At 47.2% G+C, this 24,462-nt stretch overlaps 1 protein-coding gene across 1 annotated transcript in view; it reads left to right on the forward strand.

Annotated features, from left to right (window-relative positions):
- Positions 1-24,462, forward strand: part of LOC146797362 (solute carrier family 26 member 6-like) — a 230,667-nt gene that overhangs the window by 102,401 nt on the left and 103,804 nt on the right. The window contains exons 9-11 of the mRNA XM_085627593.1: positions 3,202-3,315; positions 4,636-4,713; positions 15,046-15,141. Coding sequence (XP_085483719.1) covers positions 3,202-3,315; positions 4,636-4,713; positions 15,046-15,141 — 288 coding nt within the window. The remainder of the gene's footprint in view (positions 1-3,201; positions 3,316-4,635; positions 4,714-15,045; positions 15,142-24,462) is intronic.

The raw sequence follows: 24,462 nt of genomic DNA on the forward strand, positions 1-24,462 counted from the left end.
ACTCCGGCTTCTTCCTGTACCTCTGTTTCTTCCCCTTATGGTTGCCCATCCTCATCTTTTTCTTCTTCCTATTCTTCTTCTCCCCCCTAAATCTTTCTCCACTTTTTTTCTTCTTCCTTCATTTTGACTTCCTCTGTTGCTTCTTCCTTTTCGTCTATTTTCTATCCTTCCTTTTGTCTCTCCTTCATGCCTTTCTTCCTCTTTTCTTCTCTCTCCTCCCCATTTTCTGCATTCACGTTTTCCTTGTTTCTCTTCTTCCTCTTTATGTCTTTTCTGCCCTTTCCACTATTTCCTCCACTTGTGGTATTTCTTTCTCTTCTTGTCTTTCCTCCCTTATTTCTTATTTCACGTTTTCCTCTTCTTTCTCCACTCTTCTCATTCTCCTTCTCTCCTTCTCTTCCCTTTATCCTCCTTCATCCTATTCTCCTTCCTCCCCTACTTCTTACACCACATTTTCCATCTCCTCTTGTCCCACTTCCTCTTTAGCTTCTTTTTCTTTCCTCTATTTTCTCCCCTTGTGGTATTTCTATTTAATTTGTTTCTTCTTACTCTTCTTCTCCTTTCTTCCTCTACTTTGTCCTTCTCCCTCTTCCTGCTCCCATCTTCCCTACTTCCTCTTTTTTGTTTAATTTTTTTTCTCCCATTATGGTTCTCCTTCATTGTTTTCTATCGCCTCTTTTCCTTCCTCCTCTAATTCTTCCCACACTTTTTCCTTCTCGTCCTCTCCCTGCCTTATGCATGCTTTTCTCAATATTGTACAAACATTATTGATCAAAATAAGGGTACCATCTCGCCTTTGACCAAGCGTAAAATGTACACCCCTGCTTTACCTAATTTACTCCACTCTGGAAATAAATCCATTTGGCCAAACTGTGTATTCTCGCATGAAATAAACCACTTTTGCAGGCTTTGCACCTTTTCTAGTCATGTGTGGTACTATTAAGTGTGAGTACCTCTTCCCTAAACACCTCAACAAAGAATGCAACTTAAACACATTCCTTTCTCAAAGCTTTGAATTCCTTCCAGGATGCATTAAAATGAATATCTTCCATGTCGCCGTCCACTAGACACAGGCTAATGCATCAGGCACCTGGTCCCTTTTGAACCTCTGAAACCCTTGCCAATGTTCTTTCCTCTCATTTTGGGACTCTCCTGCACTAATCAGTGTTTCAAGTCACCAAACCAGCCTCCATGTTTTTGCCCCAGTAATCTATCCAAAGAATTATTTACACACACTCCATCTCATGTAATTGGTGCTGTTGTGTACCCCTCCTCTTTCTGGGGGTCACAGGTAGGTTTTCTTAGTTACCAGAAGGAAGCGGATACATAACCTTGGTCTTTGTGGAGGAAAGGAAGACGGGCAGGTACACCACCGAGCAGTACTCCATGCTTCCTTTGGGCGAGAGATTCTCTTGACATGGTCATTCCACATGTAAGTGTCCCTTTTAGTTGCTAACAGAAAATACTACTGTGAACATTTTCTACAATTTGAAGGCATATGGTGCAAATTCTGCACACAAAAAACGTGTCTTGATTATGACGCTTGAAAATCCATTGCAAAGTGAACACTCTTGGGAACATACACACCAGAAAAAGAAATGATAGATCATGTCAGTCTTTGTCAAGGGATGTAGAATACATAATCAAATACACAACAGGGCTTCAAAATACATGTGAGCTTCGGATTAATGTCTCGGTGCCACCGATCACCATAACTGCTTCATGACATACCGTTTAGTTTCTAGCTCCTGGAAGTCTCAACCTCACATTTTTCATGCTTTCTGAAAAAACCTCAAGCCCTTTTTATTTAACTTCAGTCTCATCAACAAACTCACCTATAAGTGGTCAAATCCTATCTTAGCTAATCAGATGTTCGAAAGAGTCATGCCACACATCATTTGTTAATGCTCTCTTGTTTTGTTGGTGGTCTCCCACCTCCCCTTTAGAGCCCCTGTTGCCCACGATGACTCAAATCTAGTGTTGCTCTTCATAGAGTCTCCCCTGGTATACAAAAATGAACCAGTAGCAGCACTTGGTCAGATGGTAACCTGACATCTCACCCCACCAGAAGTAAAGATTGTATCTGAAAGTTGTGCATGATTTTGTTCTACTGATATTCCGTATTAAGACTGGTTTAAATCTTGTTCAGAGATTGTAAAAGCGTGTGCTTTGCTGCTGAGGGGAATAAGTAAAGGTAAGAAAAACTTGTGAAATTAGGAACCAGCTTACAATTCGGCCATTTCAATAGGTCATCGGTATATAGTGTTCACCTTGTATCTTCTGCTTGGTACAGTTCTGGCCTGCTGTGTCCAGCGTTGGCCTGTGATGACCAGAACCAGTCCAGATTTTCATAATCTCTGCATGAAATGCATTTACTAGACTCTGAATGATAATTATTTTCACTGTCAGCTTTTCTTTCTGAAAATATGGCTTGTAGATTGTTTGGACACCTATTCCATAAAACCCTTTTTCCTTTCTCGTGACTCTCTTAAGGCTCTGTGTACAAAACAATTTCTACAAATAGGTGTGACTTCCTCACTTACTCCTGAACTTTCTGGAGTAAATCACATTGACTCATGGTAAAAGCTATGTCCTTTGGGTCTCCTGTCTTGTTCAAGGTGCTCTGAAATAGTCACCTATGCCATGTTCTCTCTACGATCAAACTACAGATCAATCTGCTGGAAAATTGAATGGATAATTTGAAAACAAAATGCATGGCACCTAAGCATCTTTGGATCAGATCCTCCAAGTACTGCTTAGAACCTTCTAGGCAAACAATAGAAAAATCTGTCACCATAGCAGGAAATCCGACAGCCCAGTGCAGTACACTGCAGCACACAACAAGGCTTTACAATGAAAGATTGTTGGACAAATTAATGTGTGTGGCAAGGGGCAATGACTGTTTTATTTTCTGTTTTGCCTCTTTGCACATTCAACAGCTGTGGTGGTCAGGCCCAAGGGTAGTGTGGGAGGAGGAGGCCATACAGCTGGCGCATGGATTCTATCTGGCATCTAGAGATTCCAGTGCCTTTCTTGCTCTGATGATGGGATAAAAGTTGCGATCCCTGAAAGTAGGTGCAGGTGTCCACAACATGCCACCTTAGTATGAATTGAGCACTGTTCGTTTCTGGGGCGGATTGACTGTGGTTACACATCTCTGTGGATCCTCTTGACTTTGCTCTAATGTTCCCTCTCTTTCAGGAACTGATCGCTTTGGGTCTTTGCAACCTGTTTGGGAGCTTCTTTCAGTGCTTCACCATCGGCACAGCCATGTCTAGGAGCCTGGTGCAGGAGAACACAGGAGGAAACACTCAGGTCTGTTCCCTGATGTCAGACAGAACTTCAACTGCCTGGTTGGATTGCTCACTATGGTCTGTGGGCTGGTTTCAAGCCTGACCAGGTTCCCTCTACCCACCTCAGTTTACACTTACTTTTCAACACCCTGTTGCCATCATATTGTTACAAAAAGGGAGCTTGTGATTACTCCATTTATGCACATTTGTATTAACGACATTGAAATGTCTATTTGATTTCTTTTTTTTATTGAAATACGGATAAGCATGTTGCTATATAGGCTTAAGAAACTATTCTATTACAAATCATGTTCTAAGTGTGTATCCAGGGGGTTCTAAGTCTTTCTATTACATGTTTTTATTCCCATGATCCTCTGCTGCACACTAGTCAATAAGGATAATAGGACAGACTAGGATCTAAGTGACTTGCCAAAGAAATCTCCTGCCAGCAGCCGCTGACTGAGTGCTTGGCAGTCACCAGCGTATTACCTTCAGGTATTGTGGGAAGGTAGAAGGAACAGTGTGCCAGGGGTATTGTGGAGAGCTGATCTTCGTCAAAAGTGGGTACATAGGGGAACCTCTCAAGGTTCCCCGCACCATGAGGCAACTTCATCCTGAGCTGTGGTGTGAGCCATATGGCTCCAGAGTTCAGTGTTTCGCACTCGGAGCCTCACTCGTCTGTGGCATACTCTCCTCAAATCATTCCACCAGTCGGACATGCCCACCCTTTTATTGCCTTCTCTGTCCCACTGCTTTTGGAATAAACTCCCAGGTAAGTCTGTGCCTAAACAGTGCCCCTTCAGCGCAAGCAGTGACTGAACTTGCATTCATTCACCCTACAAAGCTCTGATGAATTAGTGTGAGCTATCGTATATCAACAAGCACCAACCTGTCATACACCAGGCACACATCTACCAATGTAGGAACAATAAAGTAGAAAATTATCATCATGTCAGAATTTTAACCTGCGAGCGCAGTAGAAGCATTACTACTATGACTATTTCATCCAGGTTTTGAAAATTGAGTGAATCCTGGAGTTTCTGAGATTTTTGTGTTTTATGGGTCTGTATTGTATAGATGTAGGTGTAGGTATTTGTATCTGTGAAGCGCCAAACTTGGTGAGGAGAAATGGAGCGGTGTAGAAAATGCTGTAGATCAATTAGAAATCTGTGCCGGTAAACTGGGAAACCTCTGTGACAAGTATTTAAGCCCATTGGTTAAAATGAATTGTAGTTCAATACATGAATGGTTTAGTGCACTTTTTGACCCATTTCCTCCTGGCTAGGATCTGATTATCAGTGTCTAACTGCATGTGTTTTTCTTCTAATCATTCTCTTTGCAGCTGGTTGGTATAATTGCGTCGCTTGTCATCCTAGCAATCATCCTTAAAGCTGGAGAGCTCTTCGTCCATCTTCCAAAGGTATGCCGCCGCAATGCAGCCATGCTCTTATAGGGCAGTCAGTGAATTTTTTCAACTTGTGCTGTATCCATGTCTTATTGTGTCCCTCTGCCACCAAGGTCATGAAAGAGAAACTTCCATGTAAACATACAATACCCCAAATCACCTTTGGCCAGAAGTGCTGTTGGAACAAAAACTCACACCACTCCTATTCTAGGAGGCTAAGGGTGCTATGACACCTTTTATTATCCCTAGGTCTAGCCCCTATGCTTCCTAAAGAGTTTATGAGTTGCCTAAATGCGGCAGGAACACATTCTACCACACCCCATAAGAGAAGTTCTACAACTGTGGATTCCTAACTGTGTTCAAAACTTTTGTCCCCCATTTATTCCTTCCCACACCTCATAGTAGAGGCACCAGCTTGAAAATGTTAAATAGAGCATACAAATATAGAATAGCCATGTATGTGGACTTATACAATGCAAACCTAGCTACAAAGCAAAGGAACACTCTAAACGTAGCAGTAACATTACTGAGGTGGGTGGGAGGTGAAGCTGAGGAGAGTGGAATTAAGAGGTTACGTAGGAGGTCGGGGTACCAGGAAAGTGTGGGGAGGAATGTTATCTAACAAATACTTGTCTACATATTGGGGGAATGGGCAGTCTATTAGTCTAACTCCTGTCCTAGAATATTTTTGTGACATTTAACATAGGGTGTATACAAATTTGGTTGATAGCGGAGGGCTCTTTATAACTCCATGTCTTTCTCCCCCAGTCAGTCCCTTTCTTCCTTTGTGTGCCCCTGTCCAGTGCCTGAACTACATGGAGTCTTTCCCCACTGAATTCAAGGCCTTCCCCTTTCCGTTCGGACGCTTTTGCCCTCTCTCACTCCTCCCCTTCCTTTGCCCGTTTGATCCTCTCCTATCGAGTCATCCAGCCAGAGCGTTCAGGTGAGGGTGGATGATTAAGGGCATCACCTTGTCGCGTCCTCCCATTTTGGGGCTGTTGGAGCCCTTGGCAATAGCCCCTGTTTCTTCCTTTCTTCTGTCCCTCCCTAAACCCATCACCACTCAATCATCAGTGAACCCCTTACAATATTTATCCGCTGGTTTAACAGTGTCTCCCATTTGTTCTCCTTTGTCCCTCCAGGGTAGACTCCAAATACTACTCCCTGGTGGTTTAAGAATGTTTCCAACATGATGCTCCCGCCGCTCCAAGGTAGACTCCACCATATAATACTCCTTGGTGGTTTAGCCATGCTTCCATTGGTCACTCACCTATCACTCCCAGATAAATTCCATATAAATCTGCTTGGTGTCTCAACAGTGTCTCCACTGGGTTGCTTCTGGGGAGACTCGATTCAATGGTCTTTGCTGTTCGAATAGTGCCTCCAGCGGGTCACCATTCTGTCATTCCTCAGTAGACTCCATATATTATTCCTTGGGAGTTTAATGATGCCTCCAATGGGTTGCTCCACTGCCACTCCTGGGCAAAATCAGTATAATAGTTCCTGGCGGCTTAACCGTACCTCCAGTGGTTGTGTCTATGTAGCTACTGGGTAAAATCTGTTACTTGGTAGTTTAACAGTGCGTCTGTTGTGTTGCCCTGTTGACCGTCTCTGTCGCTACCAGGTAGACTCCATATTATACTTCCTGCCTTCAACAGCTGTTTCTCCTCTGTCTATCCTTAGTGCACTGCTTATAATACTTCCTGGTGGGTTAATAGTGTCACCAATGGATTGATCTAATGATGCCCTCCTGTTGCTCCTGAATAAACTCCTTACAGTACCTGCTGGTGTTTTACCAGTGCCTCTTTTGGGTTACTTTTTTGGTTGCTCATCTCTCACTGTTGGGTAGTATCTGAGTAATACTAGTTGGTTGTTTAACATTGCCTCTTATGGGTTGTTTTCTTTCACTGCTGTGTAGACTCTCTGACAAGTTAATCATGTCTTCAAAGGATTGACTCCTAGGGTAATATAGGGTAGTCTGCCGATAATACCCCTTGATAGTTTAGCAGTGCCTCCAGTGGGCTGCATTTTTGTTTCTCCTCTGTCTATCGTGAGTGCTCTCCTTCTAATACTCCGTGGTGAGTCAATAGTGCCACCAATGGGTTGCTCTAATGAAGCTTCCCTGTTGCTCCTGAGTAAACTCCTTGCAGTACCTGCTGGTGGTTTAACAGTACCTCCATTGGGTTGCGTTTCGGTTGCTCCTCTCCACAAGGATCGGGCGGGGGGCGCATGCCCCCCTCCCCTTAATGCTGGAATTTTGCCCGGGGATAGGGGTAATTGTAACTTGCGGCCTCGCCATGCACTGCCAATTACGCTATATATTACATCACTTGTGGCTTCTTCTGTGATGTAATTGATAATATCACTGCAACAGTTGCAATTAAATTATTGAAGAGAAAACTGTGCATGGTGGGGCGCAAACTGTAGTTACCTTGGGGCACGAGTTAGTTACTGGACTGGTGAATTTCAGCAGTTTTGTAAGTTTTGAATGTTACATTGTCACTGAAAAGTCTCAGCTCAATATAACGTTACTTTACCCTTTGTTTTTTTTCCTGATAACGTTATAGTTAGGTGAGAATTTCAGTGACAACGTAACGTTCGAAACTTACAAAACCGCTAAATGGCAAGGTTACAGTTACCCCCATCCCTTGGGAAAAATTCCATAATTAAGGGGAGGGAGCATGTACCCCTCCCCGACCCTTCTTGGGCTCCGGGGACCCCAAAACCCAGATATATATAAAGTTTGGCTGGCCCCAGATGTAAACCTTTGTTTCCCCTCTGCCTTATTTGCTTCTAGGTGTGAGGCTCCTGACTGCTGGGGGCCAGAAGACTCCAACAAAAGGAGGCCTGATGATCCCTCAGATTCGGCCTTTGTTATGGGCCCAGCAGGAGTCAGAAAGCCCCGTCCCGTTACCGCCTGCACGTTGTTGCGGATCAAAAGCAGATAACAACTGCAGGCAGGCGCGCAACACCCATTGGACTGAAAGGGCTTAAGCCCCCCCCCCCTGTCGTGTGTGGCAGCCCGGGATGAGACAGCTTCCCGGGCACGCACACAGCCGCACCCGAGCACTTCACTGGTCTTTAAAAGACCATTTGCATGTTAATGAGGCCTTGCTGTTGTTTCACCCCTTCTAAGAGCCCCTGCAGCTCCACTCTGCCTATTGCTGAAAGATTCAGCCCCCCCCGAAATCAGTTCCACTCTGCCTATTGCTTAAAGATTCAGCCCCCCCCCGAAATTTTTCCTAGCACCCGCCCCCCTCCCCCCACCCCCCCCCCGAAATTTGGCTCTGGGTGCGTCTCTGCGTGCAGGCGCTGCTGAAAGTGTCCTGGCGTTTGGAAATTACACCGGGACAAATTGAGCATCTTTTTTAGTGGGGCCCATCTTCTTTACAGGGTGGACTGTGTCCACCCTGTGAAAAAAGTGGGTGGACGCCGTCCACCCTCGTGTACCCCCGACTTGTGCCCGGGTGTTCATTGCCGTAAGGGCTTCAATAACAGATGCTGCACTTGCATAGCATAGTGCACAGATCTCATTATAAACCACTAACCACCGCCATACCAGGCATGTGTGACACGCTAAGACACTCCTCCAATGGAATGTAGGGGTGATTTAGCGGCCATGCGTGGCAGTGGAACCTCTCCCTAGGCGGACTTAGAAGTGTGCCTGTGAAGAATAAGTACTTTGTATCAGTCAGCCGGAAAATTCATTATTGAGCATAATACTAAAAAAGACGCATACACCAATAAAGATTCAAATATATTACAGGTGTTGTCACTTTTATCCCCATTCAGTTTTAAAAAGTTGTTTGCCATCTACCCTTTGCTTGCTGTCAGACAGTCTCCTAAATTACTGCTAAAGTTGGTTGATGTCTGATCAAATGTAAATATCACCCATGTGTTATCGACCCAGGAGAATGTCTTTAAAATAATGGACTGCATCAACGCCAGTTGTTCTGCAAACAAATCTGGACACAGTCCAAGCCCTCTAGCAGCTCATACTTTAGCGTGGAGGCTGATATAATAATAATCCACATTTTGTAAAGCGCGAACAATCACCCGCAAGGGTCTCTAGGCGCTGGGGGCCGTCGGGAAGATTAAGCAAGCTATTGCCCAGAGTCACATGGTGCTGGGCTAATCTGCCGCCGGTGCCGGGGATCGAACCGTGATCCCCAGATTCCGGAGTCAGTCGCCCTGGCCGCGGCGCCACACCTCTTCCACTGAGCAGGCTGACAATCCAGTGAGGGCATGTCCTTATTTCAAATAGAGACGAAGAACTGGGAGAGATGGGCGGAGATGTGGTAGAATGAGCTTTATCTGAGGAGGGGAGACTAAAAACAACGTAGACGCGATGAAAAGGCGGAGGGGATTTTGTAGCCTGGATGGAACTCCTGGCCGAATTTGTAGACCCGGGAGGGGGGGCGGGCTAACAAGTGCTGTCTTCAAATGACGATGTCAACTCCACTGAAACAGATACTTGACAACCTATTTCGTAGCGGTGGAGGAGTTTGATTTGGGTGTAATACTTCTGTGTTGATGTATGACATGAACGGTGCTACCAATCCTGTGTCACATGGTTTGGGATGGCTCTTGTTTATGTATTTGTTGCTGTTATTGTGCTAAAACCAATAAACAATGTCCATTTAAAAAAAAAAAAGTGACATAAAGAACTGAACCCAGTGGAGAGCAGAAGCTGTTAAACCATCCTCCACTAGCCAGCCAATCAGTATATTATGATTTACTGTAATAAACACACCCACACTCACTATTTTCTTGTTCATTCTTTGTTTCTCAACCTCTCCATTAAATACAGATAGGAGAAGTAAAACACACTTTCAACTCTCTTTGTACAGCCACATTAAGGATTCCCCTCTTACACCCCACCTTTCCTCTTGTGCAACACTCTGTTTCTATAAAGCTGTAAAGATGTGTAGTTTATTAGTACAAATACATTAATTCACATTACTGAATACTTATTACCAATGAACCTTGTAGGAATGTGCCCCTTTTTGACATGGTTGCGCCCACTTTTTGCCTGGTACATGATATGATTTTGACTCAAAGTGCACTGGGTTGCTGCCAACCAGGTCCCCAGTGCAAGAGCAGCTCTTTCCTAACACTGTGCAATTATTCCCCCTATTGACAAAACCTTTAGCACCCTCTGTAAGTCCCTAGTACATGGTACTCTGGTACTTAGGGCCTAAAGAGGGTCCCTAAGGGCTGCAGCAGGAATTGTGCCACCCTAAGGGACCCCTCACCAAGCACATGCATAACTGCTATTGCAGGCTGTGTGTCATGGTGCCAACAAAAGTGAAAACATTTGTAAGTCACCCCTACAGCAGGCCTGACAGCCCTAAGGCAGGGTGCTTAATATTACGTGTGAGGGTATATCTGCATGAGCAGATGTGCCCCTGTGCTGGTCAGCCGTATTGCTGCCAGTGCAAGTGATCAGGGAAGTGTGAGAAAGTGCCATCTTTCTTGCATGGTATGCCCCCACTTTTTGCTGAATTGCTGAATGTACTTTGACTGAGAGTGCCCTGGACCCCTGCCAATCAGGTGCCCAGGGCCTATGTTCCTTCCCTAAAACAAACAAAACCCAAATTGGCAAACCCTGGCCACATGTCAGCCCCTGGTAAATGGTACCCGAGGTACCCAGGGCCTTGTGACCAGGGAAGGCCTCTAGGGGCTGCAGCACTCATTGTGCCGCCCTTAGAGGCCCTGTACCCTTACACACACACACTGCCTTTGCAGGCTGAGTGTTTGGGTGCAAGACAAAAACAAAGTCGACATGACACACATCCCTACACTGCCATGGCATACATCAGCCACCCCTCTAGCTGGGTGCCTTATGCCAATGGTGTGGGCACAGGAGCAGGAGCCCTGTGCCCCTACAGTACCCAGGTCCATTCCTGAGCACTATAAGTGCAGTGCTGCCATTTAAGAATACATGGTGCTGAGAGCTCGTCAAACACGAGCTCTACAGCACCATAATGGCAACACTGAAGACTGAGAAGTTTGGTATCAAACTTCTCAGCACATTAAACCCACACTGATGCCAGTGTGGGATTAAATGTACCAAGCACCCCAGAGGGCATCTTAGAGATGCCCCCTTTTACCTAACCTACAATCCACGTCTGCTCTGAGGCTGCCTAGGCTGCCACACAGCAGACATGTTCCTGGACCCCTGGGTAGGAGAGCCCCTGCTCTCCTGGGCCTGCAACAATGCACATCCTGGGCGAGGTGCTAAATCTCCTCCCCCAGGATGGGCAGGGGGAAGCTTCAAAGGCATGCCGCCTCTGTGAGCTTCCCCAGGCCACTGCAACCCCCCACTCTGGCGGGAAGCTTTGGCCAGAAACCCCAAATAAGGACAGGGGATGTATCAGCCTGCCAACCCCACCCCTCAGGTGGGGGAGGCGAGGTGAAGCACATCTCCGGGCTCTCGCCATCTTGAAGAGGGGGAGCTCTACCCTATCAGGACTAGGCTACTGCCCCCCTCCCACAGGAGAGAGGCAGGATAGGGGGTGTACCCACCCCAGGACAGGGACCCATTGGTCCCTGCCCTTCACCTACCTGTAACGCCCCTAAACCTAGTATTTAGGGGCACCCTGAACCTTTCTTCCCCAGATTCCAGATTCAAAACTACAAGAAGAGCAAGAAGAAAGAAGACCTGCCCTGCAGCTGCTAAAAAGAGGAAGACACCAACTGCTTTGGCCCCAGCCCTACCGGCCTGTCGACCCTCGAACCTGCTCCTGCTCCAGCCCGGCATCTCTTGTGGCCAGCAACCTCACAAACCCCAGAGAATCTGGCTAACTTTTGGCTCTAAGCCCCTGGGACTCCCATGAGTAGAGGCTCTACTCAAAACCTATCTCTAAACCCTGGCAGCAGCCCGCAACCGCGAACCCAGCACACTCTGCACCAGCCAAGCCTGGCCAGTGCCGGAGTGAACAAAGACCACGAGGACGACCCCACGGCGACTGTGACCCCGAGTCCGGCACCCAAGGACCCCCCTCGACACTCCTGAAGAAGCCTGCAGCCTCAGAACAAGATGCTCCCCCAACCGCAATCAACAGAGGGTAAGATTTCCTGAGACCAAAAGGCACTCCTGCACGCGGCGCCCTGCGGCCCCCTGTGCCCAATCCCGGGGTACCCACCTATCCTCCAACTACCCAACTTACCTCTCGAAGTGGTGGTGGCACCTGAAGAGTCCTCGTCCCCGAGCTTGCAGTCTTTTTCTAAACCGGAGATTTCCCATAGAAATCAATTGAGCTCCCGAAGGCTCAAAAGCACCCTGCACCCAGCCGCCCGAGTGGCCCTGGCAGTGAAACCTCTACAGCTACCTACTTCCCCACTTGCCCTGAGTAAGTGACCAGGAGCCCAGCTCCCACAGCCGCGTGGCTTGCCAGTCAGCAGCCACCAACCAAGGCCCCCCTATCCCTCATAGGATAACATTGGCCTAACTCTCCCTGCACCCGGCCGTCCTAGAGTCGCTGAGGGTGAACCAACTGTACCTACCTGACCCTGGGGGACCCCTGAGTCTATGCCCAGAACCTCAACTCTGCCAGTCGAGTACTTACCTGTAAACCGATAACTCTATTTTCCTCATAGGGTAACATTGACTGGCTTTTCCCTGAAATTTCTTCTAAGTGTGGACTTTTCAAATCTTAAAATATTCACCAAAAATCAGCCGAGTAACGAAAACGAAATGACTCACCTGCTCTTAGGTGAGCTCCCAGTGCTGGATCTCGGTGCCCAGTACTGACTCTGAAAAATACTTACAACTCAATTTTCCTCCATAGGAAAGCATTGACTGTTTTTCTGTGAAATTTCTTCTAAGTGTCAATTTCTGCAATCTTTAAATATTCTTTAAAAATCGTATAATATCTGAAAACGTAATTACTTACCTGTTTTGGATAAAGGTCCCAGTACTGAGTCTAGGTACCCAGTACTGGATTACAAAAGTAACAAGAACATACTGTACCTGCAACTTGAATTTTCTTCCATAGGGAATCTTTGACTGTTTTCTCTGAAATATTTTCGAAGTGTCAACTTTTGAAATAGCTAAATATTGTTTAAAAATCATCACAGTAATTAAGTCGACTTTCATCACTTGATTGTAAGAACTGACCCAGGACTGAATCTAGGATACAGTCCTGGAATTCCAAAAGTAATCCTAAAAGTAATCTGTTACAAATAACTTAAAATTTCCATTGAGCTCAATGCATTGTTGTGTTTAAAATAGTGTTGCCTATTGCAACCACTTGTAACTGTTTACAAAAGTCAATTGCATATTGCAAAAGTATTTATATAAAGCATCTCATTCTGAGAAAGTATATTTTAATGCCAAGTGTTGGTTCTAAAATAAAACAAGCATATATTTTTTTATATATAAACCATTGGCCTAGAGTTCAGTTATTGAGTGTGTGAGACCATTTGCTGGCTGAGTGTGTGCAACAAATGCTTTACACTGTCCTCTGATACTGCCTTACTGCTCGACCAAGCTACCACTTTAGAAAGTAAGGTTATATCTAATTTTAGCCTCTGTCAAACCCTTGGGGATTGTGGACTCTGTACACCCTGTACCTATTAGGGAACAGTATATACAGAGCCTCTTTCTCACAGGAAGTCATCTTCAGACCATGTACTTAACACTGGTGAAAACGAGTTCCCCAGCTACATGATGGCTTCACTGAAAATAGGGATGTTTGGTACCAAACATCGCATCTTGATAAACCCACACTGAAGCCACCCCCCTTGGCACCTGGACTGGTGGGATAATTAGCTAGTCAGGTAGGCGTGCCAGCCCCAGGCTACTACCACACCTAAGGTTGTTTACCTTCAAGGTGACCATGATTTTTCAAAGTTAGCCATCTTCGTGATGGCATACCGGGACAGGGTTATGCCCACTTCCCACAGGAAGTGGTCATATAAGGGGCGTAGTGACCCCAAGGGTCAGTAGCCCATCATCTACTACCCCATGCTCCCCTAACGCCCCAAAATTCAGCATTTAGGGGAGCCCCTTGCACTGGAGAAGCAGATCCTGGTGACCTAAGAAGAAAGAGGACACCGAAGAGCCACGAAAGCACAGAAGACTGAAGAGAGCAACTGACTTGGCCCCAGCCCCGCTGGCCTATCATCGAAAACTCTGCCAAAGTCGACTCATCCTGCAGCAGTGACTCCAGAAACGTGGGAGGACTGCCTGTCTTAGAAAAATGCGTAAGACCTCCAGTGAACAGCAGGCCAGTTAAGCAGAAACTCCAAAAAGAAGACCCTGACGCCTCTGGATCCACCAAAACCCAACATCTGAAGCAACCACTGCACCCGTCAACTCCGGCCCGAGTTGAAGTAGACCAATGGTGCCAACAAGGTTCCCCAGCCCTCCAGAGCTAGAGTCCATTGTGGTTTCAACCCTCCTGGACTCCCCGACGTCATCTGCAGCCTCTGCACGCAGGCCCCCTCTACCGTGACTGGTCCGGTAAGTCTGGGCCTCGGAGGAGAGGACTGAAGGTGTCCCCCTGTCCCCAAGCTGGTGGTGTACTGCTGGTGCCATCTTGGACCTTGCCCACCACTCACCTTAACTCCTGGAGATTGGTCCTGTAAGTCGATGTACTTGTTCTTCCTTACATAGGATGACATTGCAAAACTCAGAAATTGCACTGTGTCCACTTTTTGAGGTGAAAAGAATTTACATTTAAAAACGTACTTACCTGAGTGATTTTTCTCTGATGCCTAAACATATATAAAGATACTTGCTATTTTTATAAATTGGTGTGGATCTCTTTCTTGAGTCGTGTTGTCATTTATTAATCAATGTGTGTATTTCCAAATGTCTTGGACTCCTCTGTGTTAAGCCTGAGGCTGCTCGACCACACTACCCCTTAATAGAGCACTTCGGGATTGCATTGAAAGCCCCTTCCCAGTCATAAGGGAACCCCTGGACTCTTTACAAGTTATATCAGATGTCCCAGTACATGCAGCTAAAGGACCCTTCCCCATCATTAAGTACAGTTGCAAAAAGGAGGACCCATCACCTTGTCTCAGTAGTTCCAGTAAAAGGATTCTCTCCCATCCCAACTCATCCTTCTGTAGTATAAATAACAAAGTGAAAGGAAGTACCTAGTATGAATGTGCCTGTCTGGTGGGAACACCTCCTGGAATTAAGCACAGCTAATCAAAGGTAAAAGCAAAAGAGATATTTGGAATTTTATATCTTAAACCACATGTCCATGTATTTCTAATGATTACAAATGGGTGTCTTTGACTTTGCAAATCATAAATTCGAAAAATACATTGGTAGTAGATCAAAAACTGGTGCCTCTATTGTTGAATCTTGTATTTCCCTTTTGTTTCCAGGCAGTATTATCTGCGATTGTCATTGCCAATCTTCAGGGAATGTACAAACAGTTTGCAGATATCCAACTCTACTGGAGAACCAACCAAATCGACCTGGTGAGGATGGAATGCGATCAGCTGTTAGAGCTAATCTCTTTCTGATTTTTATATTTAAAGCCTACAGTGACCGAAACATGTTTTCGTAAATATTTGTTTTCTTGAACATCATTCCTTCGTCTACGGAAGAGCGTTAAGGTGGGATGCACATTGACCACTTTGTAAAAGATGCTTCCTGATAAATGAAAGTTCTCGAGAAAACTGCAGAGCCTTTCTGCAGCATTTCACTTTGATTGGTCAGCATGGTTTTGAATGTTTTATGTAGTCCCCAGTGTGCATTTTTTCATGAATGTGTTGGGTTATGTCCAAATTTGTTTACCTTCCTTGCTTGTTTGTCACATTCAGAAAAGCCCATGGGGTCTTCTGAACACATCAACCATGACATTTTGACAGTCACGCGGCATGCTGCACTGTCCCTCAACTACTAAATTCTGTACATTTGGTTCTTGCATCGTGCAATATGACTCCAACCAGCATAATACTTTTCTCCGGCACAATTCTTTCATTGCTTTTATGAATGAAGAGTATCATTGTTCAAGATCAGTGGGTGTGTCAGTAATGTTTGGTAAACCCGGAATAACGTTCTACAGTGAGGTCTTGTGAAGGTATTTTCTATAGTGCTGGTACAGTAGACTAATTCCTCTGATTCCACATGGCCATAGCCCATCTGTATTAAAAAATAACACAAGATTTAATGCAGGTTAAAACTTAACTGGCTCACATGGTATTTCACTTGGTTGTTTTCGACATTGTGGCGGGGGTGACACATTCCCTAAGGCATGCCTTAGAAAAGGTATGGACCCAAATGCCCCACCAAGTGTTTGCCAGTGGCTGAGCCGTCTGCAAGCATTCAAGTCCTCACTTTTTGCTGTTTTAATGTGACATCCTAAAGCCATTGGATATGGCCATGAGTGGGTCCCACGCTAACTGTGCCATAGGAGCAAAACTGCACCCCACTGATGAAGCCCCAATAAGCCTGGAACCGGTCTGGAGTTGCTTGAATTCCCATATAGAGGAAACTTTCTGTGACAGTTTGGGCTGGAGTGTTGTGATTGGAGTACCACCAAGTCTGAACTGCAAATGGTTGTTTTCTGTCTGGAGAGGCACATTGGCCAAATAAGTAATGGTTTGGAAGTGATTTGCAGCAGCTGAAACATTTGCAAGCATTCCACCCATCATCATTCATTAGAAAACATATGGACCAGCTATATGGTCTGTGATGAGTTTATGCTCACAGAGACAATATGAGGTTCTCTGAAGTCCAAGTACTACTCCTATGGTGCGATCTACAGTAAAGAGATCGGCACATTATCGAGAACGGGGTTTGTCTTTGTCCTGCCCAAATGTTCCTGCTCAACCGTTCTTGCCTGAAATATGATTAAAGCATTTTAAGATGCATTTACGTGGACTCCCGTTGTTCAGAAGAAAATATGGCATTGGGTTAAGCGGAGTGAGTCTCATTGAGACTGAGTGAATGAGATTTGCACCTAGGGAGCCGTACAAGGGCACACAGGTAACATAAATATGAAGCACTTGTCAGAGGGATGAGGAAAGAGGTTAAAGAGTCTTCAGCTTTGCTGCATTACTGATCCGAAGAGTTTGAGGGCCTGCACTCTTGTTTGATGCCGTTTGAGTCACAGGTCCAGGAGATTGGAGTTAGTGGTAGCCTCGCTGTGGCTAGTCTCAACAATATCTAGGACCAGCGTGTCAGAAGATTATTACAAATTAGATAACATTTAAATTAATACAAAATAAGTACATTTAATTTAACCCTAATGCTAAATGTAGCCTTTCCTTGAGTCATTTTTTAGTTACAGTAAACTAAATTCAAGAAAATGCAATTTCAAACTAATGTCAAATCGAATTCTAAACTTTAGTGTAAATTAAGTCGGAGACCTCATTTAAGCTTCAGCAGGCGACCCTACCAGGTCAAGGGATGCTGAGGCCTTTGCTCCCCAGGAAGAGGACTGGCCAGCACATCAAGGGATCCCTCCTACTTTTCGGGGACATGTAGGCCTTCAGTGCATCACCTGCACGTCATTAGCCCTGAAGGCACTTATGAATACTGCGCTGGCATTTCTTCACCCACTCAGCATTAATTTTTTTGTTTTACTCAAACTCCTAAAGCGGGAGTTCGTTTCAGAAAAATAATCACCCACATGGGTAGGCTGTTTTCTCCCTGTGCATCTTGGCCATTGTTTTTTCCCTGTTCTGTCCTCACAACCATCTCAGACAGGGATGTAAAGCGACTATTGCCCTGCCCTTAATGAGGCGTGGTGGCCGCAGGGCTGGACTGCAAGAGTAAATGAACCCGGGACTAAAATGAAAGGCCCGTTAGCGAATCAGATGGATAAAAAAATGGCACCTACAGGTTGCCCTATAGGCCAGTCCAGTCCTGGGTGGCGTCACGAAGACTTGGCAGCCGAGTAGTGGACAGGCTGCCTGATGTAAGGTATGACTTGGCCAAACCAGCTGAAGTTCCACAGCAGGATCTAAAAGGACAAAAATTCCATGTTGTGGTAACTAAAGTGTTCGAGGCATGTGGGCTGCTGAATTCATATCTGTGCATAGATCGCCGCCTAGTGTTGGGTCCGGATGTTTGCACGTTGTTGTCCTGGAAGAGTCTTCGAAGTATCCTGGGATAGGTGACTCCTCCCCTGGACTACAGTGCGCATGGGCATCCTCTCCATCCTCAGATTGTTTTTTTCCGCCATTGGGTTCGGATGTGCTTATCTTGACTCAAGTTAGCAAAAACTTTTTCCAGGCCAAAAGGCCTTTAGTTCGCGTCGGTACTGTTCCCGATCGGTATCGATAGTATCTTTGTTAGTTTACTAACTTCAAGACCAACTTTTTCGCATCTTACCCGACCATCGACCCGACATCGACGATGGAATCGAGGACACCATTCAAGCGGTGTCCTGTATGCGATGCGAAATATCCCCATGTCGACGTCCACCCGGTGTGCAACAAATGCTTTTCACCGGATCACGACGAGTCTACATGTATGGCCTGTGCCCGGTTCCGATCCAAGAAGACTCTACGGAATCGACGAGCAGCGAGACTCGAAGCGCAGCAAGCGGCACCGACCCCGACCAACATCTTCAGCGCCGAGGACGAAGATGTCGAAGACGTGGAGAACCTACCCTCCAGCCCCGCTTCCGAACACGACTCCGGATCGGAAGACGTCGAAGAACGACTCTTTCACAGAGATGAAGCCGACACCGAGGTAGGAGACTACGATGAGGCCTTAGGGGCCGAAGAGAGTAGCTCCGGTGACGAGCAAGGCCTACCCGTACAGACTGAGGATATCCCAGTGCGCCAGTCTATGGCTCCGGTCGAGGGATCGCCTTCGGGCCTTACCCAAGACCTATCCCGCAGTTCTTAGGCCCCGCCCTCTGGCCCGGCCTCGGACATTCAGCGGCAGCCATTGCTACCCAAAACGGCTGGTTTCCCTTCTTCGAAACCGAAAGCTGTATTGGTTCATCAAAAACCGAAACCGAAAGTGACGCTGGTCGGATCGAAGCCCACCACACCTTCGAAGCCAGCCAAACCCGTCGGCACCGACCGCACCAAACGAGACTTCGGTGCCGAGCTTGCAGCAGCCGACGTCGGCGCCAACACACGGAAAAAGACCTTCGGTGCCGCCAAACCTACTCGGCTCCCGGCACCGAAACAATCGGCTCCGGCCACAAAGGTCAAACTGGCTGCTGCGTCTCACACCGCCTCGACAGCACCACCAAAGGCACAATCATCGACGACGTCGACGGCTACTACCGCTCCTCGACTCGATGACCCAGTGGCGCCGAAGACGTGCACGCCCGCCTCTACAGAACCGGTCGGCGCCAAAGAATCGATGGCGTTCCAGGTGCGGCCAGTTGCTGCGTCCTTGCAACGCATCAAACACAAGGCAGTCCTCCAGGACACGTCAGGCTCCAAGCCGATAAAAGCTCCAACAGCCTCTCCGGCACCGGCCAACATCACTTTTGGCCTGCCGCCATCCACGGCCCCAAAACTGTTCCAAATCAGAACACGTGTCACCCACACCACGATCACGCCTGCCGAACGCTCTCCTGTAGAGACGTCACCATCACACATCATCGACGCCGACACCGGCAGAATGATGCTCCACAAGAGGAGAATAACCTCCGAGCCAGCTTTGGACTCCTAAAGGATCCCGCTTAAGAAAAAGCTGCCAGTGGCTTCGGAACCAGTTCTTTACGAACCTCTCCATTCCTCTTACCAAGATCCACAGTCCTTCTCTCCCACACACTCCGAAACAGACGTTTTGGAGGACTACATAAGTGACCACGTCCCCTACCCCGGAGAGATGGACCCTGAAGGCCAACAGGACCCTGACCAAGCTTGGGATGACCCTGTAGACCCGGGTGCACCTATGGATACACAGGACCCGCAACAATATGGAGCGAAAACATCTCCCACAGAGGACACTGCCGCATTCAACGCCCTCATTGAACGTGCTGCGGCCAATCATGGTGTGCAACTCCACTCTGACACCGTCGAGGACGACTTTCTCATGGATACTTTCGCATGCTCAGAAAGGAATATAAAAACTCTACCCATGTTGAAAGGTGTCCTCAAACCAGCAAAGGACATCTTCAAAGAACCCACCAGGGCAAGAGTAATAAACCCCAGGATCGACAAGAAATACAGGTCGGCGCCTGGGGACCCTACCTACATTAGAGGCCAGTTACCTCTGGATTCCATAGTAGTTGCGAATGCTCGCAAACGGGCACACTCGCAAACCACAGGGATGCTCCTCCCCCGGACAAAGAGTCCAAGGTGCTAGAGACCTCCGGCAAACGGGTTGCGGCCCAAGCAGCTAACATATGGCGTATTGCCAATACTCAGGCGCTCCTCGCTCGCTACGATCGAGCACACTACGACACATTAGAAGCATTACTCCAACATCTCCCTGACCAATTCAAAGAGGGAGCAGAGATCCTCATCAGGAAGGGACAACTCCTCACAAACGCATCCATTAAGTGTGCACTGGATGCCGCAGACACAGCTGCCAGAGCCATTAACACTAGCGTCATGTTGCGACGACACGCCTGGTTACGAATCTCCGGATTCAAACCCGAGGTACAAAATAACATCCTCAACCAGCCTGTCAACCCCGACTACTTATTCGGGCCAGAGGTTGACACCACCCTAGAGAAAATAAAAAAGGACACAGACACTGCAAAGTCCATGGGGGCTCTCCAAACGCAGTCCTTTCGGAGCGGCTCCTTTCGTCGCCCCGGAAATAGAGGAGCAGGTAGAGGACAGGGGTCACAGCAAACCTACAGCAAGGGAAACACACAAAGTTCCTACGATAAAAACACACGGGGTGGATATCGTGGCTCAAGCACAAAGGGCAGAGGACGCGGATATGGCAACACCAGGTCCTCCCCCAAGAACAAACAGTGACGCCCTCTCCCTTCCTCCCGACCACATAACACCTGTCGGGGGAAGGCTACAAAGGTTCCTGTCCACGTGGAACTCCATCACCACGGACAGGTGGGTCAAAGATATTGTCAAACACGGTTACTGCCTAGAATTAACCTCAACTCCACCCACAATACCTCCAAAACACCGTCCTATGTCCTCAGAGCACTTAACTCTCTTACAGCAGGAAGTGCTAAGTATGCTACTAAAAGGCGCAATAGAGGTCGTACCCGTCCACGAGCAAGGTACGGGGGTGTACTCCCTGTACTTTTTAATACCGAAAAAGGACGGGTCACTCAGACCTATACTAGACCTGAGACCCCTCAACCGCTACATTCTCTCCAAGCATTTCCACATGCTCACCCTACAGCAAGTCCTCCCGCTGCTCAAGCAGGGAGACTTCCTGGCCACACTGGACCTCAAAGATGCGTATTTCCACATACCCATTCACCCCTCACACAAAAAATACCTCAGGTTCACTGTTCAGGGGCAGCACTACCAATTCAAAGTCCTTCTCTTCGGCGTGACAACAGCACCCAGAGTTTTCACAAAGTGCCTAGCTACTGTGGCTGCACATCTACGGAGGCAGCACATACACGTCTACCCTTACCTGGACGACTGGCTTGTTCAAGCAAAGTCAGCCCAGCAATGTGCCAGCCACATGTCCCGCATCATTCACCTCCTTCACAGTCTGGGGTTCTCACTAAATTACCCAAAATCACATCTCCAACCCGCACACGTACAACAGTACCTAGGTGCGACCATAGACACTCTGGCGGCCACAGCTCAGCCAAATTTAGTGAGAATCAACAGCATGCAAATGCTGATTTCCAAGTTCAAACCACAACACTCCCTTCCCGCGCGAGTGTTCATGCAGTTGATAGGCATGATGGCCTCCTGCATTTTCATAGTCCCACACGCGAGACTACATATGCGCCCGCTTCAGGGGTGCTTAGCACGTCAATGGAATCAGGCTCACGGACAACTAAAAGACCTAGTGTTGGTGAGCGGTCGGGCATACAACTCTCTGCATTGGTGGAATCCACAAAACCTTTGCAAGGGCCGACCGTTCCAAGAGCCTGTTCCACAGATAATACTGACAGCGGACGCGTCTCTCCAGGGATGGGGAGCTCATGTACTCAACTACACAGTGCAGGGACTATGGACAACACAACAAAAGAAGATGCACATCAACCTTCTAGAACTGATGGCAATCTTCCTGGCTATGAAAGCATTCAAAGTACACTTGTGCAACAAAGTCGTGTTGATCCGGACGGACAACATGACCGCCATGTACTACATACAGAAGCAGAGAGGAACACACTCTCCACAGTTGTCTCATCTGGCTCAGAGCATGTGGAAGTGGGCCATTCAGAGGAACATGTTCCTCATGGCGGAACACCTCCCCGGCAAGGACAACCAGATGGCGGATCTGCTCAGCAGACACAGCCACCAGATGCACGAGTGGGAGTTACACCCATCAGTACTCCAACCGTACTTCCAGCAATGGGGTCATCCAGAGATAGACCTATTCGCCACAAGCGAAAACGCAAAATGCCAAAGCTTTGCCGCCAGGTTCCCACATCCACAGTCGCAGGGCAATGCGATATGGATGAACTGGTCCGGCAGATTTGCGTACGCTTTTCCCCCAGCACCGTTGATACCGCTGGTGGCTCGCAAACTCAGACAACACTCACTGACACTCGTCCTGGTTGCTCCAACGTGGGCACGCCAGCCATGGTACACCACTTTTCTCGAACTTTCCGTGGTGCCGCATCAAAGGCTGCGGATCAAACCCGCGCATTTGACGCAGATCCATGGAGAGATTCAGCACCCAGATCCGCAACAGCTGAACCTGGCAATCTGGCTCCTGAAGTCCTAGAGTTTGGCTACCTAAACCTGCCACCTGACTGTATGGATATCATTAAGGAAGCTAGAAGACCCACTACCAGAGCTTGCTATGCAGCCAAATGGAAAAGGTTCGTCATTTATTGCAATAATAATTACATTAACCCGCTAGACGCATCCATCCAAAACATAATTTGTTACCTCTTACACCTATACCGATGCAATCTGGCGTACACCTCTATACGTGTCCATTTGACCGCAATATCAGCCTATCTCCAGACCAGGCAGCACCTCTCTTTATTCAGAGTGCCTGCCATCAAAGCATTCTTGGAAGGACTCAAACGAGTAATTCCTCCAAGCCACCCACCGGCTCCAATGTGGAACCTCAACTTGGTCCTCACACGCCTGATGGGTCCACCCTTTGAACCTCTACACTCATGCGAGATTCAATTCCTTACCTGGAAAGTAGCTTTCCTAGTAGCGATCACTTCTTTAAGAAGAGTTAGTGAACTCCAGGCACTAACCGTTCAAGAGCCATTTATACAGGTTCACGCCAACAAGGTCGTACTACGTACCAACCCCAAATTCATGCCCAAGGTGATATCGCAGTTCCACATGAATCAAACTATTGAACTGCCTGTTTTCTTTCAGAACCCACAAACTGTCGCAGAAAGAGCACTCCATACACTAGATGTGAAGAGAGCCCTCATGTACTATATCGACAGGACTAAGATCTTTAGGAAGACTAAACAACTCTTCGTTGCCTTTGCCCCACACCACAAAGGTAACGCTATCTCCAAAGCAGGTATAGCCAGATGGATCGTTAAATGTATTCAAATTTGCTATCAAAAGGCTAAACGCACATTAACGATTCCCCCACGAGCCCACTCAACACGTAAGTTAGGGGCCTCCATGGCTTTCCTGGGAAACATCCCTTTGCATGATATATGTAGAGCAGCCACCTGGTCCACTACACACACATTTACCAAACACTACTGTGTAGATGTGCAATCAAAACAGCAGGCAGCTGTAGGACAGGCTGTTCTCAAAACTCTTTTTCAGACCGCTGCAGCTGGCACTGGTAGCCGCCGCTAATAGGAGGTACTGCTATGTATTCTATGCACAGATATGAATTCAGCAGCCCACATGCCTCGAACTGAATATGCTACTTACCAGTATGCATCTGTTCTTGGCATGTAGGGCTGCTGACATTCATATTGCCCTCCCTCCTCCCCGGTGCCTGTAGCAGCTGCAGCTCTCAGAATTACTGTAAGCATGGTCATCACTTTCTGTATCTACTCCATCACTGCCACAATGGCGAAAAACAATCTGAGGATGGAGAGGATGCCCATGCGCACTGTAGTCCAGGGGAGGAGTCACCTATCCCAGGATACTTCGAAGACTCTTCCAGGACAACAACGTGCAAACATCCGGACCCAACACTAGGCGGCGATCTATGCACAGATATGAATGTCAGCAGCCCTACATGCCAAGAACAGATGCATACTGGTAAGTAGCATATTCAATATTGAACCGATAGGTGCAATCCGATTGTATTTATTTGAGCTCAGAGCTCATACTGTGGATGGAGCAGCATCTATGTGCTATGTGTTTACGTCTTGTTCTAGTCCAAAGTTAGGGCATGTGTCTAGGAGATGAGGCTAGGTTTTCAGGGTCTCTGTGGAATTTGGGATGGAAGTTCACCGTCTGTCTATGATTTCAGGAAGGATATTTGAAAGTTGGCATCTTATATGCACAGTCTTTTTCAGCCTTTGCCAGTGTTCAAGGGAAACTGTCACCCCCTAAGATTCCAGGATTCAACACGTAGGGACTGTCGCAAACAGGACCCTGTGTCTTTGTTACCTGGGGTTGGAACATAACTCCAGGACCTGTAATGACAATCCCCTTGTGAATCCAAAGGCCATACAGGACCGCAAGGCCAACTTTACATTGCCAAACATAATCAAAAGTCGAAATGAAGTGTCCCCTTCTCGATTGTTCTTGTGGCATATCATCGTCGGTATC

The sequence above is a fragment of the Triturus cristatus genome, chromosome 9 (genome assembly GCF_964204655.1).
Source record: "Triturus cristatus chromosome 9, aTriCri1.1, whole genome shotgun sequence".
Classification (NCBI taxonomy): Eukaryota; Metazoa; Chordata; class Amphibia; order Caudata; family Salamandridae; genus Triturus; species Triturus cristatus.